Genomic DNA, 13,395 nt, shown 5'->3' with positions numbered 1-13,395 from the left:
TTGAGGCCAACCATTCTTCAGTCTTCCAAGAGAACGAACCAATAGCACATAAATTCTCAGTCAACTAGATATGCACCTCAGTATCAATACAGATTTAAGTGGTGAAATTATTGCAGTTATTTGACACTTACAATAGACATCCACAATGGAAAGAAATGTCCTTCGACAAACATCCTAGAATCCCAAGAACTAATGTCCAATATTCCTATGTGATAAGTCTTCCTTACTTGTTGAGGTTGAACAACGCTGAAAACTACTAGCAAAGCATCCTCCAGTTTAGCAAGACTTCCATGTGTGCTCCCCTTGTCCTGACAAAAGCATGGAAGAACACACTATTGGTGCTGGTTAACCATAAATACAACTTTAATTAATCATCACCCAAGGACAACAGATACAGAATTCAGATACAGCCTTCTAAGATTGTAAAATGGAATGATCTTTATATCTGATTTCATAAAGTGTGTTTGGCCTGCCGGCTGCTCTACCATTCAATAGAAATATACTGTTGGTTTTATTATTGAGGTAAAACACCATGCATTGTCAGCCTGACACTGTTGTAACTGTCGAAGCATGGGATCCGCAGCAAGAACTCCTGCAGTATTTATGGACTCTAAGACCAAACTTTTTTATTATATGTTGTATCATTTTCGTGTGTTTTTGTTCTACCTTATGTTATTTTTAGTACTACAATTATATTGATTACTGCAGTGTTGGGTTTAGAGCTTGCAAGGAAGTCAGTTACAATGCAGTACAACCCTGTACTAGTGAACATGACATTAAAACTTCACTGATTAGACTTTCCAGACAAGCAAAGTCAGCTGTGAGATAGAACAACACATGCAGTCCTTGATCAGCCATTGATGAGTCATTCCATCCCATTGCATGAGTCACTATATTGGAAAAATTATTTTAGATGCGAGCACTTTTTGAAATAGAAGACAATGTCCAGTTTGGGGGGAAAATAAGGATACTGAATCACTCAAGGACTCAGTTACAACCTTACATGACCATGAGATACAGGGATAATCCTCTATACAATCATGAACATCAAATTAAAACACTTAAACTGCAATATGTAACTTTTTGGGCTACCGACCAAATTCACATAGAAATGTGAGTTATAGATCTGTCATTCTCAATGAAAGCAAGTCTAAGAAGCGGTATATCTGTTCTATGTGCATTTTTTCTATGCTTCCCCTTCTTAACCCTCCTGTTGTGTTCGTTTCATGTTAATTAATTCTGTGTTCTCGGTCCAAAATTACCCCCCCATTATAGCTGATTATAAATCCATAATAATACACATATTATCACCTAATGTCATGTTAGATCTTTTTATCAACTTAAGTTATTGTGAACATTACAAGTTTTGAGCTTCTATTTGCTATTTATGGCCTGTAGGCCTCATTGACCTGAGCGCAAACAACTTGTTTTTGAGTAAAAAAAGCATAATGTATCGATTATTTTGACTATAACAAATACTCAGATGAAACATATTGTGCTATTTATCACAGACTATCTTGTGTCAAAGTTTAACAAGGACATTTGTTTTGAAACCATTTCAAATTTTTAAATAGTAGGCCCAAAATAACATCTGTTGTGTTCCTGGTCAAAACAGACCGGTATGATTTTATTAGTAAAGAAAGGACATAGGCCCAAAACTACACATGAAAACTTTACCATATTACAAAATTTATGTCTGAACACATTAAAGAACAACAGTAACAATAACAGTATTACTAACAATAACAAAAACATTGAAATAGAGTTGACTCCATTTTGTTCACAAATTCAATGAGCATTTCCACAAATAACAACATCTTATTTTTATGGTGCAGGTAAAACAATCTGGTCATAGAAAAAAAAAGTGCATGAAACTTGAAAGATAAAAAAGAACATACCTTATCAAGGTTGTTAACTCCCCCTCTGTTGTAATCCAGGACAGCGTTGGGCTTCTTGTCCTCCCTGATACTCACAGCGGCATCCCTGTGCAGAGTTGTCATCAGGAGCACATTCTTCTTTTTCTTCGGGCAGACACAAGAGTGTGTGTGTGTGTGTGTGTGTGTGTGTGTGTGTGTGTGTGTGTGTGTGTGTGTGTGTGTGTGTGTGTGTGTGTGTGTGTGTGTGTGTGTGTGTGTGTGTGTGTGTGTGTGTGTGTGTGCGTGCGTGCGTGCGTGTGGGGGTCTGGGAAAAGAAGTGTGTCCAGCTGATGTGTGTCTACTTTTTGAAATAGAAGAATGTCCAGGTTTTGGGGAAAATAAGGATACTGAATCACTCAAGGACTCAGTTACAACCTTACATGACCATGAGATACAGGGATAATTCTCTATACAATCATGAACATCAAATTAAAACACTTAAACTGCAATATGTAACTTTTTGGGCTACCGACCTGAACTCAATTTTATAGACTAATTGTAGTCTCACCCATTAATTTCTAAAGACGGATCATTTTTTAACAGAAACACCAGAGGTGTACAAAAGTTAAATAAAACACCCAAAATTGAATGAAAATCATCAAAATGTAATTTGTGTGTTCAGATGCCCTTGGTGGACTAAGTTATGGAAACTTATGACAATCAGATTAAATTAACTACATTTTTCACAGAGAAAACTTGTAAATTGGTCCAATTCGACCGGAACACAACAGGAGGGTTAAGTTTAGTTTTTGCAATTTTTAGTGGTGTTAACCATCTTCAAACAACTGAAAATAAAAAAAATTGGGATAGGGAAAATATATTTCACAGCAGTTTAGATGGTACAATGATTCTCTTGCTTATTTTGTCACATACACTGAAATTAGGCAAATTATAATTTTAGAATCCAGGAAATGGCTGAGCAATTTCTGCATTGTGTGCCTTCCGTTGGTTATCTGTTCCCATCAATGCAGTAGATTATTACATTTCCTGGAAGGCAGTACCTCATAAACAAGTTGTATCGAGGGCTTACTATATGCCAATCAAGCACGTTGATTTTACAATTGCGTTAAGTTTGTTTAAGATTGTGGGGTATAATATGAGATTTCAGATGAAAATAAACCTGCCATAGCCTGATAGCTTTCAGATTTCAAGTCCCTGTTCTCAGTACTTGTTGACAAGAATATGTACTGTAACCAGGAACTGAACATTCATTGGCTTTGAGCCCACTGCTGAGGAACACTGAATAATTTGTTCTGTTATGTTTTCATTGCCACTAGTGTTTCAATTAGTTGAATGTCATCCGGTCAGGCTGTGATAGCCTGTGTCACAGAACAAGCTCTACACCAGACACACTCAATAGGCAGACCGTGGCCGAATCCGGACCCAGATGGACCGTGGGTCCTGTCTTAATATTTTTTTAAGTATTATTATGACATTTTTTATTCGGTCAGGATTCGTATCCTGGTTTCATAAGAAATGAACATGTGTAAAATTGAGGGAAATGGGCATTAGCTGCAAAATGTTTCCATTACTCCATGTACGGTGTCCACTCAAAACATCTTATTTTGACCAATGGGTAAAATAATATATATTTTAATTGTGTAGACACTCCTCAAAGAAGACCTCATGTCTCTTTCACAGTCCATTCAAAAGTTATTGGAGTTTTCCCCCTTCTATTATAGACAGAATTAGCGTTACTAAATCTATCGAGGGCAGAGAAAAAAAAGTATTTAGAGTCCATGCAAATAACTAATAAATTAAGATGTATCAGAAAGAGCAACGTCAGAGTTCGGAATATAAATATATATACATGACCAAAAGTATGTGGACACCTGCTCGTCAAAAATCTCATTCCAAAATCATGGGCCTTAATATGGAGTTGGTTCCCCCTTTGCTGCTATAACAGCCTAGGAAGGCTTTCCAAAAGATGTTGCAACATTGCTGTGGGGACTTGCTTCCATTCAGCCACAAGAGCATTAGTGAGGTCGTGCACTGATGTTGCGCGATTAGGCCTGCCTCGCAGTGGGTGTTCCAATTTATCCCAATGGTTTTTGATGGGGTTGCGATCAGGGCTCTGTGCAGGACAGTCAAGTTCTTCCACACCGATCTTGACAAAACATTTCTGTATGGACCTTGCTTTGTGCATGAGCATTGTCATGCTGAAACAGGAAAGGGCCTTCCCCAAACTGTTGCCACAAACTTGGAAGCACAGAATCGTCTAGAATATCATTGTATGCTGAAGCGTTAAGATTTCCCTTCACTGGAACTAAGGGGCCTAGCCCAAACCATGAAAAACAGCCCCAGACCATTATTCATCCACCAAACTTTACAGTTGGCACTATGTATTCGGGCAGGTAGCTTTCCCCTGGCATCCGCCAAACCCAGATTTGTCCGTCGGACTGTTAGATCGTGAAGCGTGATTCATCACTCCAGCCAACGCTTGGCATTGAGCATGGTGATCTTAGGCTTTTGTGCGGCTGCTCGGGCATTAAAACCCATTTAACGACGCTCCCGATTAACAGTTCTTGTGCTGACATTGCTTCCAGAGGCAGTTTGGAACTCGGTAGTGAATATTGCAAACGAGGACAGACGATTTTTACACGTTACGTGTTTCAGCACTTGGCAGTCCCTTTCTGTGTGCTTGTATGGCCTACCACTTTGCGGTTGAGACGTTGTTGCTCCTAGACTTTCCACTTCACAATAACAGAAATTACAGTTATCCAGGGCAGCTCTAGCAGGGCAGAAATTTGACAGACTGACTTGTTGGAAAGGTGGCATCCCATGACGGCGCCATGTTGAAAGTTACTTAATTCTTCAGTAAGACCATTCTACTGCCAATGTTTGTCAATGGAGATTGCATGGCTGTGTGCTCAATTGTATACTTCTGTCAGCAATGGGTGTGGCTAAAATAGCAGAATCCACTCATTTGAAGGGGTGTCCACATACTTTTGTATATATAGTGTATATTCAAATAATGGTGTGTATAGATAGTATGGACAGCATATGAATAGAAAACATGTTTACAGCAGTAGTTATATTGGATGAGCCATGACTACAATACACTATACACATATAAAGTGGGACTAAAACAGTATGTAAACATTATTAAATTGACCAGTGTTCAAGGACTCTATGTACAGTGCCTTCATAAAGTATTCATACCCCTTGACTTAGTCCACATTTTGTTGTGTTACAGCCTGAATTCAAAATGGATCAAAAATATAGTCTACACAAAATAACCCACATTGACAAAGTGAAAACATGTTTTGAGTGATTTTTGCAAATAGTTTGAAAATGAAATATAGAAATATTCTATTTACATAAGTATTCACACCCCTGAGTCAATACTTTATAGAAGCACCTTTGGAAGCGATTACAGCTTTGAGTCTTTCTGGGTAAGTCTCTAAGAGCTTTCCACACCTAGATTGTGCAACATTTGCCCATTATTGTTTAAAAAAGTCTTCAAGCTCTGTCAGATTGGGTAGTTGATCATTGCTAGAGAACCATTTTCAGGTCTTGCCATAGATTTCCAAGTAGATTTCAATCTAAACTGTAATTTAGCACTGTCTTCTTGGTAAGAAACTCCAGTGTAGATTTGTACTTGTGTTTTAGGTTATTGTCCTGCTGAAAGGTGAATTAATCTCCCAGTGTCAGGTGGAAAGCAGACTGAAACAGGTTTTCCTCTAGGATTTTGCCTGTGCTTAGCTCCATTTTATATCCTTTTTATCCTGAAAAACTCCCCATTCCTGACTAAAAGCATACCCATTACATGACGCTGCCATCAATATGCTTGAAAATATGGAGAGTGGTACTCAGTGATGTGTTGAATATAAGGGCAAAAGGCAAGACCCAAATGTAGGAAGCAGATGGTTGAGCTCCGATATTTATTATACCCAAAGGGCTAGGCAAAAGGCAGGCCAGGGACAGGCGAGAGTTCATAAACCAGGTCAGAGTCCAAACAGTACCAGGGGATAGGCAGGCTCGAGGTCAGAACAGGCAGAGTGGTCAGGCAGGCAGATTCGGCATCAGGGCAGGCAAGGGTTAAAACGAGGAGGGCTAAGAAAAAACAGAGACTGGTGAAAAATAGGAGCTAGGAGAAACGCCGGTTGACTTGGCAAAACAAGACAAACTGGCACAGAAAGACAGAAAACAGAGGTATAAATATTCCGGGGACTAATGGAGAAAACAGGAGACGCCTGGAGGTGGGTGGAGACAATCACAAAGACAGGTGAAACAGATCAGGGAGTGACATTGTATTGGATTTGCCCCAAACATAACACTTTGTATTCAGGACAAAAAGTTAATTGCTTTGCCACATTTTTTGCAGTATTACTTTAGTGCTTTGTTGCAAACAGGATGTATGTTTTGGAATATTAAAATTTTCTGTACAAGCTTCCTTCTTTTCACTCTGTAATTTATGTTAGTATTGTGCAATTACAATGTTGTTGATCCATCCTCAGTTTTATCCTAATCGCAGCCATTAAACTCAGTAATTGTTTTAAAGTCACCATTGGCCTCACGGTGAAATCCCTAAGCGGTTTCCTTCCTCTCCGGCAACTGAGTTAGGAAGGACTCCTATATCTTTGTAGTGACTAGGTGTATTGATACGCCAGTCAAAGTGTCATTAATAACTTCACCATGTTCAAAGATATATTTTTTACCCATCTACCAATAGGGACCTTAGAGACAATTATATGTGTGGGATACAGCGATGATTCAAAAAATCATGCTAAATTATCTCACACATAGTGAGTTCACATAAGTTATTCTGTGACTTGTTAAGCACATTTTTACTCCTGAACTTATTTTGGCCTGTAAAATATTCTAAGAACACAAGTCCACTTTGACATTATGTGGTATTGTGTGTAGGCCAGTGACAAAAAAATCTAATTTTAATCCATTTTAAATTCAGGTTCTAACACAACCAAATGTGGAACAAAATCAAGGGGTGTGAATGCTTTCTGAAGGCAGTGTACATAGGGCAGCAGTATCTAAGGTGCTGACTAGAGTCCTGGTGGTAGCCGGCTAGACCAGTGGCTAAGGTTCAGGGGTGGGTACTGGGCGAAGGCCGGCTACTGGTGACTATTTAACAGTCTGATGGCCTGGAGATAGAAACTGTTTACCAGTCTCTCGGTCCCAGCTTTGATGCACCTGTACTGTCTCCGCCTTCTAGATGGTAGTGGGGTGAAAAGGCCATGGCTCTGGTGGCTGAAGGCCTTGATAAGCACATGCGTGGTGAGAGGAGCCTCACGCTCACTTCACCACAGCGACCTAAAGAGGAAGTATCAAATTCCTTACAAAACCCAAACTTATAGGTGATGTAAAAACAAAAAAACGTCTTATGTAACAGCAAATAGTTAAATGGGGGTAGGTTGCAGTTATAGGCCTACATGGAATACTATATGACTTTGTTATAGAGCTCATCAGAGTTTAATAGACAAGGTATTTCAGGATGTTACACATCTTTATGGCATTGTATGAACTTTGACCATATTTCAGAACCCATGATGGCTTGCAAAGCTTGATATTTTTAAACACACTTTCACAAATTTTTCCAACCAATTGAGAGTGTAACAAAACAACAAAAGTAGGCCTATGTCCAGAAATGACCTCTAACCCCTGACCCCTAGGCAAATGATCTATAGGAACATGTAGATCTGAAAGAATTGGATATGTAAGCTTATGGTTGCATCTCCACTTTGCCCTGTGATTTTAACCATATTGTAGGCCAGGGATCAGCAAGTAGATTCAGCCGCGGGCAGATTTTTTCTTCAGCGATGGACGTTTCTCTCTATTATGCGTGGAAATACTTGTGAACAGATTTCCCAAATTAAAAACACTGATTTCCTGGTGTTTTTACATTCAACAATGAAAATTAAACACATTTTTATATATATATATATTATTATATCTTTTTTGGGCTCAGTAAACTTGGGGGGCCAAATAAAACCACCCACGAGCCAAATTAGGCCCGCGGGCCGCCAGTTGGCGAACGCTGTTGTAGGCCCTATATGCTTAGCAGATCCTGTTCCTAGATTTGAAGAACATTTACATTTTTGTTATTTAGCAGACACTTCTAGGAGTTGCTCATCTAGGAGTTGGACACAGGGTTGTTACTGGACCGGACCAATCTCTGAATTTACCACTTAGTTTTCTATTGTGCCACCAAGTGGAATTGCCACATACTGCATTACATACTGCCAAAGAGCAGGGTTATTATGAGGTTATTACAGGTTAACCCCATACATTGCTGTACTGGTAATGGAAGTTTGTAGTTACAGAGGATGCCTTTTATTAATGCATGTCATCCTCATAATGGGCCAGGAGATTCCTACGTCCACACTGTCAGAGATGGGAGATAATGGTCCAGTAGGATCAAGGTGGATTAGGATGACTGTATAAAAACCATCAGGCTCCATCAGACAGCATCATCAGACCTGCAGGTGCCCAGCTCTACCAGGTGAGTGAGCAGAGCTGACCTGACAGGAACACTGGTACAGCTTCTTTGTCATGCTATTGGTGCATGACTGAGTTGTGTTTTATTAAAATGGCTTCTCAAATGCATCAACCTCAATTTGTTCATATTTCCAACTAAAAAACTTTAGATTTGTTCATATTTTATTCTTGCCATTTGCTCTACTTCTATGCAGGTTCTTGATTGTGTGACGGGACATCTTCGCTGTTTGCCAAATGGAATTGTCCGTGGCCATGTGTGGTCTCCTTTGCCTGCTCTTCAGCCAAGCTGTGCCCATGTGTGTGCCAACGGACTACACTCTGTATGAGGAGAGACGTGAATGTGACTTCTGCGTGGCCATCAATACGACCATTTGCATGGGCTTCTGCTACTCAAGGGTAAGTAGCCTATAGCCTCAACCAGACATTCTTAGTTCTTTAATGCATCTGTAAAATTCACTCACTTATAAACTTTTATCCCCCCATAAAACATTTAATGTTTTACCTTTATTTTATCAGAGTAATCTCATCGAGATTTTGCATAATATTTTATAAGACCGACCTGGCCATGATAGCAGCAGACTAGTAGATAGAGACAAGGTCAATATACAAAATACAATGTATACATTATATATCCTGTCACACGTTTTGCATTGCAGAAGAGACGCTAAAATATAAGTATAACTTGAAACTTCAACTATAACAAATTCCAATCGCAGGCCAACCGTGAGGCATCTTTGACCTACATCGCATGTACAGTATGTAATGTACTGTATTTCCAGTACACTGAGTGCACAAAACATTAAGAACACCTGCTCTTTCCACGAATCCAGGTGAAAGTTATGATCCCTTATTGATGTCACTTGTTAAATACACTTCAATCAGTGTAGATGATCGGGAGGAGACAGGTTAAAGAAGGACTTTTAAGCCTTGAGACAATTGAGATTGTGTAAGTGTGCCATTCAGAGGGTGAATGGGCAAGACAAAAGATTTAAGTGCCTTAGAACGGGGTATGTTAGTAGGTAACAGGCGCACCGGTTTGAGTGTGTCAAGAACTGCAACGCTGCTGTGTTTTCCACGCTCAACAGTGTGTATAAAGAATGGTCCACCACCCAAAGGACATCCAGCCAACTTGACACAACTGTGGGAAGCATTGGAGTTAACATGGGCCAGCATTCCTGTGGAACAGTTTCAACACTTTGTAGAGTCCATGCCCCAATGAATTATGGCTGTTCTGAGGCAAAAATTGGGTGCAACTCAATATTAGGAAGGTGTTCCTAATGTTTGGTACACTTAGTGTATGTTAAGCATGTGTGTTTGTGTGCGTGTGATTACCAGGACAGTAACATGAAGGAGCTGGCCGGACCGCGTTTCCTTATCCAGAGAGGCTGTACCTATGACCAGGTGGAGTACCGAACAGTCATACTACCTGGCTGCCCGCTCCATGCCAACCCTCTCTTCACCTATCCCGTGGCCCTCAGCTGCCACTGTGGCACCTGCAACACAGACAGTGATGAGTGTGCCCACAAGGCCAGCAGTGGAGACGGCGCCAGGTGTTCCAAGCCACTCAGACAAATCTACCCATACCCTGGCCTGAACAACTACATCCCCCCCAACTGATAACGCTCTCCCTTCCCTGGATAGTTTGGCTGTAATGACCATAATGACCAATAAGGCAAGGAGAATGGTCAGTTCAACTCAAGTTTATGGTCAGTAGCCTAATCATTATGATAACAGAACAGCATTGTTGTATTCATGTGTTTGTGGTGGATACAGTGAGCTACAGGGTAGTGTATCCTATTCATTGTGACATGTATTGTTGCTGTTGTGTTTGGTATGTGAATATGCCTTTTTGTTTGCCACTTTGCTTGCAATGGAGGCTGATCCTGGTATTTCTGTCTGCCTCATGTCTTTCCTGTCCATTGACTCACTGAGCTATTTTGTTTACGGTGAACCAATATCATGAACGGGACGTTATTAAAGCTGAAGTCTGTAAATAGTTGTAACTCATCTGAATTCATCACATCCTGTGTAGGAACACAGCATGCTGTCACACTCCACACACATCGCAAATCAAATGCTAATTGTTCATGCTTCGTAAAACAACACTTGTAGACTAACAGTGTAATAACTATTTATGGGTCCTTTTCCAACAATGCAGAGTTACAGATAAAGATTTAAAAAATATAAAATATAAATATAAATAGTGACACGCAGAATAATTACACAGTGGATAACAATAATGAGTAAAAATAACAGGGCTATGTACAGGGAGTACCAGTATTGACTCAAGGGGTACGAGGTAATCGAGGTAGCTATGTAATCGAGGTAGCTATGTACATACACTGTATAATACAAAAATATGTGAACATCGCTTCAAATGAGTGGATTCGGCTATTACAGCAACACCGTTGTTGACAGTTGTATAAAATCGAGCACACCGCCATGCAATCTCCATAGACAAACATTGGAAGAAGAATGTCCTTCCCGAAGAGCTCAGTGACTTTCAATGTGGCACTGTCACAGGATGCCACCTTTCCAACAGTTCATCAAATTTCTACCCTGCTAGAGCTGCCCTGGTCAACTGTAAGTGCTGAATTGTGAAGTGGAAATGTTTAGGCGCAACAATGGCTCAGCCACGAAGTAGTAGGCCACACAAGCTCACAGAACTGGACTGTCGAGTGCTAAAGCAAGTAGCACGTCAATCCTCAATTGCAGCACTCACTATCGAGTTCTAAACTGCCTCTGGAAGCAACGTCATCGCAATAATTGTTCGTCGGGAGCTTCATGAAATGGGTTTTCATTGCCGAGCAGCCACACAAGCCTATGATCACATTCGCAATGCCAAGTGTCGGCTGGAGTGGTGTAAAGCTCGCCCCCATTGGACTAGAGCAGTGGAAACGCGGTCTCTGGAGTGATGAATCACGCTTCACCATCTGGCAGTCTGACGGACTAATCCGGGATTGGCGGATGCCAGGAGAACGCTACCTGCCCAAATGCATAGTGCCAACTGTAAAGTTTGGTGCAGGAGGAATAATGGTCTGGGGCTGTTTTTCATGGTTCGAGCTAGGCCCCTTAGTTCCAGTGAAGGGAAATCTTAACGTTACAGCATACAATGACATTCTAGACGATTCTGTGCTTCCAACTTTGTGGCAACAGTTTGGGGAAGGCCCTTTCCTGTTTCAGAATGACAATGCCACTGTGTACAAAGTGAGGTCCGTACACATTTCTTTTTGAGATTGGTGGGGAAGAACTTAACTGGCCAACTCCATTGAACACCATTGGGGTGAATTGGAACGCGGACTCCGAGCCAAGACTAATCGCCAAACATCATATACACAGTGCCATCGGAAAGTATTCAGACCCCTTGACTTTTTTCACATTTTGTTAGGTTGCAGCCTAATTCTAAAATGAATTAAAAAAACATTTCCCCTCATCAATCTACACACAATACCCCATAATGACAAAGCAAAAACAGGTTTTTAGAATTTTTTGCTAATTTATAAAAATGAAAAACAGAAATATCACATTTAAATAAGTATTCAGACCCTTTACTCAGTACTTTGTTGAATTATTTTATTTAAATGCAACCTTTATTAACTAGGCAAGTCAGTTAAGAACAAATTCTTATTTACAATGATGGCCTACCGGGGAACAGTGGGTTAACTGCCTTGTTCAGGGGCAGAATGGCAGATTTTTACCTTGTCAGCTCGGGGATTCCATCCAGCAACCTTTCGGTTACTGGCCCAATGCTCTAACCACTAGGCTACCTGCCGCCGCTAAAGAAGCATCTTTGGCAGCAATTACAGCCTCGATTCTTGGGGTATGATGCTCCAAGCTGGGCAAACCTGTACGATTTGGGAGTTTGGTATCAAGACGCTCTGAGAAAAAACGGAACACTGGGGTCTTTTCATCCTCATGCGTCCAATCACACTCCATTCATACCCACCAAGTGTAGAGCTGATAGCATCTGACTTTTGGCGAGGTTCAGAAGGCCGTACGGTGAGGAAATGCTCAAGATCCATAAAAGTTCCATTACTGGCGTCTCTTTGAAAAGAGGCATCAATAAATGCGGTTAAACGTGAAGCATCCATATTCAAAATTAGACGCTCATCCAGATGTTCAGTATCATCATCAGTAAAAAATGTCTTTCACTGTTAGCTTCTCCCTTCAACAGTAACATGTGTCCAAGAAAATGTCCTGCTTTGGGGTAATTTATTTGGTTTCCATTCGTCAATATTTCTGTTTTTCCAGGGTGGGGTAGCTAGCCCCACGCCCAACCACCAACATGGAGGACCATGGACCCTTCGACCTGGCCAGCTTGGTTGCACCTGCCAGGAGTTTAAACCCCTCCGGCTCAGCGCTCAGGGTCATGGTAGTATGCAAGCCTCTAAACCGTGTCAAGGTGACAGTCCAGGAGAGGGGCAATTGGGTTTAATTATTAATTGAAGTGTGCTCGAGCTCAAATATAAGGACCATTTAATAGTTAAACATTATTGAGGGAATTGTGTTGCAATCCTAAACCTTCTTCAGCATTAGTGTTACGGCTCTCGTTTGTGGTAGGAAGAGTGGACCAAAGCGCAGCGTGGAAAGTGTTCATGATTCTTTTATTTCAAAAAACACTCAAACAAAATGATAAACGTGAAAACAAAAGTGCACAGCTCTGTCAGGCAGAAACACTAAACAGAAAACAAGATCCCACAAAACCCAAACGGAAAATGACAACTTATATATGATCCCCAATCAGAGACAACGATAGACAGCTGCCTCTGATTGGGAACCAGACTCGGCCAAAACAAAGAAATAGAAAACATAGACTTTCCCACCCGACTCACCCTGACCTAACCAAACATAGAGAATAATAGGGATCTCTAAGGTCAGGGCGTGACAATTAGTTATGTTATCATAATAGACGTACAGCTCTGGATATAAAACTATTTACCTGCTCTACTATAATATAATGCCATAATGAACATATCAATTTTTTTTATAATGTATTCATTCTATTATTTTAAAAAGCATTACA

General features: G+C 40.6%; 1 protein-coding gene across 1 annotated transcript; it reads left to right on the top strand.

The window, feature by feature from the left end:
- The first annotated feature begins 8,073 nt into the window (after positions 1-8,073).
- Positions 8,074-10,366, top strand: LOC139535215 (thyrotropin subunit beta). Its single transcript, XM_071334562.1, has 3 exons — positions 8,074-8,376; positions 8,567-8,768; positions 9,708-10,366. The coding sequence occupies exons 2-3, from the start codon at positions 8,607-8,609 to the stop codon at positions 9,987-9,989; spliced, it is 444 nt and encodes a 147-aa protein (XP_071190663.1). The 5' UTR covers positions 8,074-8,376; positions 8,567-8,606; the 3' UTR covers positions 9,990-10,366.
- Positions 10,367-13,395: the final 3,029 nt, after the last annotated feature.

Source organism: Salvelinus alpinus, chromosome 12, assembly GCF_045679555.1.
Source record: "Salvelinus alpinus chromosome 12, SLU_Salpinus.1, whole genome shotgun sequence".
In the NCBI taxonomy this organism is placed as follows: domain Eukaryota; kingdom Metazoa; phylum Chordata; class Actinopteri; order Salmoniformes; family Salmonidae; genus Salvelinus; species Salvelinus alpinus.
The sequence above is the reverse complement of the archived record's forward strand: the minus strand, read 5'-3'. Positions and strand labels throughout refer to the sequence as shown.